Source organism: Sinocyclocheilus anshuiensis, unplaced genomic scaffold, assembly GCF_001515605.1.
Source record: "Sinocyclocheilus anshuiensis isolate Anshui unplaced genomic scaffold, SAMN03320099.WGS_v1.1 scaffold894, whole genome shotgun sequence".
NCBI classification, from domain to species: domain Eukaryota; kingdom Metazoa; phylum Chordata; class Actinopteri; order Cypriniformes; family Cyprinidae; genus Sinocyclocheilus; species Sinocyclocheilus anshuiensis.
In genome coordinates this window covers 613,634-619,360 of record NW_015536505.1, presented here as the reverse complement: position 1 = coordinate 619,360, position 5,727 = coordinate 613,634, and the positions used below count along the sequence as shown (strand labels likewise).

General features: G+C 37.9%; 1 protein-coding gene across 5 annotated transcripts in view; it reads left to right on the top strand.

Moving 5' to 3' along the window:
* The first annotated feature begins 505 nt into the window (after positions 1-505).
* LOC107691191 (E3 ubiquitin-protein ligase mib1-like) overlaps positions 506-5,727 on the top strand; it is a 94,078-nt gene continuing 88,856 nt past the window's right edge. For all 5 annotated transcript variants that reach the window (XM_016489720.1, XM_016489706.1, XM_016489713.1 and 2 more), the window contains exons 1-2: positions 506-1,776; positions 2,307-2,478. In XM_016489720.1, the coding sequence (XP_016345206.1) occupies positions 1,548-1,776; positions 2,307-2,478 (401 nt within the window). In that variant the 5' untranslated portion in view covers positions 506-1,547. The remainder of the gene's footprint in view (positions 1,777-2,306; positions 2,479-5,727) is intronic.

Sequence of the window (5,727 nt, the reverse complement as noted above, 5' to 3'; positions counted from 1 at the left end):
TATAAAACAAACAGAAATACAAATACAATAAAATAATTTTTTGTATTAAATCTTTATTAATTATTAATAATTAATAATGTTTGGTTTAATATGTATTAAAAACATTCCATACAGAACATAACAGTTTGTGTGTGTGTGTATGAAGACTTCAGACTCTAAGTGCTGTCTGAAATGTTCTTCTAAAATTATAATTTTTATCAGGCTCCTGTGTTTAGGTTCAGCGATTTCAGTTTAATGGCAATAAACAGGTCCTTTTCATTGCCATTAAATTTATTTTATATATAGATATTATTCTATATATATTATTCTGTATATATATAGACGCTATATACACACACACACATACATACATAATATAATCAGACAGATAATACAGCCAGATTCCACAAATTATTTTGTGTTTGGGCTCTGCTCACTTTAAACCCTGACGTGACGTCATTTTACGCCACGGGAACTGCTTGGATCCCAAACAGTCCCACCTCCGCTGGCGCTGGCTCGAGCTCTCATTGACAATAATGGAGACGCGTTCGCCTTGAGTTGCACCTCTATGAAACATTTCTCAAGAAATTCTCAAGCATTTTCACCAATTCTTTGATATTACTTGGGCTTAAAGGTCGGCTTTAAGGATATATTTCAGAAATTATCTCCGAATCTTTTTTTGGCAAGGAAATATTAAGTTCTGCTGGTGGAATTCTTGGGAAAGCACTAACAAAGGTCTCCTCATCCGTGGCGATGTGGCTGCTGTTTTCAGATCCGTGCGTGCATTTGTTTCGGGCATGAGGAACTGCGGTTACTTCATCTACAGCCATTACGCCGTCGCTTATTAAAAAACGGGACGCTTCGCTGAAAGTGGGTTAGTTGCACTGGAAGCTGGAGCTGATTGTTGCAGAAGCTTTTCGCGTAACGTTACAGCAGCTTCGCGTCGCGCGAAGTTGAACCATCTGTTGAACGCTTGCGAACACACAGCAAAGTTCGCAAAACAATTTTACATCTCACGATAAAAGCGACGGTTGCTTTTTCTAAATCGAAAGTTTTTATAGGAATTTTGCTATCGTCAAGTAACAGCCTAGAACTTTAGGAAGGTTAGCTATAGCTGGTTAGCCTAGACCAGCTAACGTTAACTGGCCTTTGCTAAAAACAGCCGTTAGAGACTTAAATAAACACTTTGCCAAATTTACCACAACATTGTGTCCAGAATAAATTAAATTACAACGTAAATTTGCTAACTCTAACGTTACTCCGTTAGAGATATTTCACGAAAACGACTTGAACGTAAATTTTATTTGTCGCTAACTTAAGCAATTCTGAATAACGTTACTTCACAGTTAAATTCTGTCGTTAGGATATCAATATACAATTAATTGTATGACTTAAGAAAACCAGGTCATCCCTTTACTTGTCCATACCGCTAAATTACCCTCCTTCACTTGCCATTGGCCCAGATGTAAGACGGGACGAATCAGTACATTTAAAACCTCACGTTTTCTGAGCTGGTTTAACGGCTAGCTAAAAGTAACGTTAACTTATATTGCAATATTTGCTCTTAAATGACCACCGGTAGGAATAACAGAGTCATGATGGAGGGAGTGGGTGCTCGAGTTATCCGCGGGCCTGACTGGAAGTGGGGTAAACAAGACGGAGGAGAAGGGCACGTCGGCACTGTCAGGAGTTTTGAGAGCCCGGAGGAGGTGGTGGTTGTGTGGGATAACGGCACCGCCGCCAATTACCGCAGCTCTGGAGCTTATGATGTGAGGATTCTAGACAGTGCGCCCACAGGTGAGACTCTTTCACCAAGTGTAAATTAGTGCTAATCCAGTGCATCTGTCACCTGGCCTAAACAAGACCGAACTTGTTTAGATTGAACATATACTGGTGATACTTTAAAATAGCTTTCATTAATTAACGTTATCTAAAAAAAAAAAACATTTAGGTCTTGAGACTTTGATATATCTGTGTATGTGTGTGTGTGTCTATATGTACATATACACACATAATAGAGCAGATATCATAGAGCAGTGGTTCCCAACCCTGGTCCTTGAGGCACCCCAACACTGCACGTTTTGCATGTCTCCTTAATCAAACACACCTGATTCAGACCATCATCAGCTCATTAGTAGAGACTTCAAGACCTGAAATTGGCGTGTCAGAGAAAGGAGACATGCAAAATGTGCAGTGTTGGGGTGCCTCCAGGACCAGGGTTGGGAACCCCTGTCATAGAGCAATCTGTAGTTGGCGGGTGGAAGTCAGCTTCTGTGTCATATTACCTGCTGTATTCAGCATATTCTGCTGTAATTACCATGTTACAGGAATCAAGCATGATGGCACCATGTGTGACACCTGTCGGCAGCAGCCCATCATTGGGATCCGATGGAAATGTGCGGAGTGCACCAACTATGACCTCTGCACCACCTGTTACCATGGTGATAAGCACCACCTGCGTCACAGGTTCTACCGCATCACCACTCCTGGTAGTGAGAGGTGAGTTTTCGCCGTGTGGTCTTGACACCTTGGCATTATTCCCTCTGTGGATGAGGTAGCTTATCTGGTCAGTTTCAGACCCAGCATGCAATGTTTTCTTCAGTTACAGACTGTTGTTGCCCAGCGACAGGTAGACTGTTCCAGTGCCTGGAGTTCAGTGGGAATACCAGCCTTTAATAGTACAGAGCAGTTTGCATCATTGGTCACCATGTCCATCAATGTGGGAGATTTATGTCTAAATCAGAATCTAAATACAAGCTACTTTAGGTTTGAATTGCATAGTGCATGGCTTCAAAGCTGGCCCACTGGTCTTGATTTGTTTGGTTTTTAAATTGATGGACATTGTCTACCTGGGACCAGTTGTACAAAAAATGTAATTTCACAAAAAAAATTGGAAATCCTGTGTTTAGCTATCCAGGAGGTGCTTTCTTGTGTGTGTGTGTGTGTGTGTGTGTGTGTTTTCTCTCAAAGCAACATTGATTATTTATATAGGCAAAAACATTTTTCTTTACTGTACTTAAAGGCTTAATAGATAGCCTACTTTATCTATGGTGTCTTATGACTATAATTGATAAATCAAGTGAAAAATATAAATGTGTATGATGCAAATGAAATCTGGTCTAATTTCTTTTGAACAACTGGACCCTAGTTTCTTACATGCTTGTATGTTTTTATTTTAGCATGTTCTTGTTTCCTCTTGCTCTAGTCAATTTAATTTATCAGTGATTTAATATTCTGCTTTGCTTCTAACTTGTTTGGTGGAGATGTATATAAACTAACTGGCCCGTTTTGGTGTGATGCACAAGTTACTCTATAATATTTACTTACCAGCTGTTGTATAGCAATATTAAGCAATATAATTAGCTATTGACCTTAGTGCAGATAAATGACTGACATCCCAGATAGCCAGTCAAATTGCAGCTCAGATAAGCCTTGTTATGCACTGTTTTGTTTATCAAACTTGGTGAACTCTTTATTGTTAACTTAGTAAACATTATGATAAAAAGGTGTTGTTATGGCAGAGAGGCTAACTAATGGAGTTTCGTTTGAATAATGCAAGCGTTGGATCAGACTCTGCAGTAGACCACATGAGGAAATAAACTTGGAAATTTTGAATAATCATCCAGAAGCAAAATATCTCTGTTTGCTCAAAGAAAAGGAATTGTAGAATGCAGTATGGTGGATGTTTTTAGAAAGGGGAGTAGTTGGTTTAAACAGCACTTGTTCTTTTTGACATTGACCTTCGTTCATTTCACACTTCTGTCATTTGTTTTCTCTATTAAATACAGAGACTACATATATGCGGCCAAAGGTAACTTATTTTTTTAAAAAGCCCCCCCTTGAAATGCGGTGGGCATGGTAAAGTAATCACTGTTGAAAGGTCATTTGTGCTGTTATGAATATCGACTTGGCAGTGGTCATAATATAAAATGGCTTGTTTCTCTCACCAAAGTATATGCGAAGATGCATCAAGAGATTCATTGAACTGTTTATAGGTTGCATGTCTGTCATGACGATAAAGCAGGAAATGTGTGTTGTTCTATTTCTGCTTAGATCTATGGTTAATGTGGGTCTGACCAAAATATATTAGACTTTTTTTACTAGCTGCCAGTCAGATGTTGGCTATTTATATATTATTTATAAAAAAAAGTGTAGTACAGCTGGAATAGTTTTGTTTACCTACTTTCTTGCATGTAATATGAAAATGGAGCTGCTGTTTTGTTTTTAGACTTGCAATCTATTCCTTTTTACTAGCTTGAGTAACGCATCCTTCACTGTCTTCATATGGTAAGGCTATTAAGAAGTCTAGCAGTTGTTGCAGACGTCTCTCGTGGCAGCCAACCATAACTGCCCTCAACATGAGCTCAAAGAAACAATAGGTCAGCTCAACGTCTCCTTTCAACTAAGTGTGACTCTATTTCCCTAGTGAGAATGGTTAAAGTACAACACACAAAGACAGTGAAGTTGGGCCTTTTTTGCTGGGTGTTTCCTTTGGCAGCTGCTGTCTCATGCTGTGGTTTCCAGCTGCTTTAGGGTGCATATGATCATTCTATGCACAAGACCAAATTATTTTATTTATTTATATTTGTTTGCAAGTCTCTTTTGTATTTTAGAGATTTTTTTTAACTGAAGTTTGCAATTTCAAGCACAGTATGCATAACCTAAATATGTTTTGGGAATGTTATGTTTTGTATTGAGAAAACTCTGTGCAGTTAGTTAGGGGCACATAGAGAAGAACAATGATCACATGTCAGCAAAGCTGGAGGATCAGAAACTGTCTGCTGTGGTTCAGCATGGGGCAGCTTCCAGATTGGATACAAGCTTCTCTTCTAGAAACAAACAAAAAGTGATAAAAAAAAATTATCCAGGATTATCCTTTTTTTATCCTGCAGGTTTCAGGTTACATTCGAGATTCGAAGAAAATCGAGTTAAACAATATAAAATACAAACCTACAATGGCATCTTGTTTAAAGGGGTCCTATTATGCTCTTTTACAAAGTCTTGATTTTGTTTTGGGGGTGTACTAGAACAGGCTATCATACTAGGTTGTTCGAAAAACACATTATTTTTTCACATATTTTACATTATTACAACTAGGGGTCGACCGATATGTGTTTTTCAAGGCCGATACCGATTATTACAGATCAAGTAGACCGATAACAGATATTTTGAACCGATATATATGTCTGGTGTAAAAATGAAAATTAATGTCAAAATTAAGAATAACAAGGGCTCTGACAAAAACTGCCTTCCCTGGTGTTGGTTGAGTGTAGTACTCCCACAGTAAACTCTTTATTTTAAAGAGTTAAACTCTTTATTTTTTGGCAAACTCTTTATTTAATGGGTTTACCATTAAAATTAAAACATGGAAGAAATAGCGTATTGTGTGATTATTCTTTTAAACAAAAGGTGTAATAATTGTTGTAGTAGTCAGGGGTTAAAGCAAAAAAAAAAAATCTTTTGACTGAAAATTTTTCCTCGGCCAAACCCCATTCCACAGCCATACCTGTCACACACCCAGTTTAAGAGCAGTGGTTTTCTTCTTGTAATCAAGAGCGCTTCTCCTCCTAATTAAAAAAAATGAAGGGGCACCTTCTGATCAGTAATCAAAAATTCTGATCAAAAATTAGCCTTCCTAATATGAGGTGAAGTGATTTACAGGGGCATTTTCTTTTTACCTTTGCAATGGCATCATTTTCATCTGTAAAATTCAAAAATTTATGTTTATAAGCTTTTTAAAATTTCTAT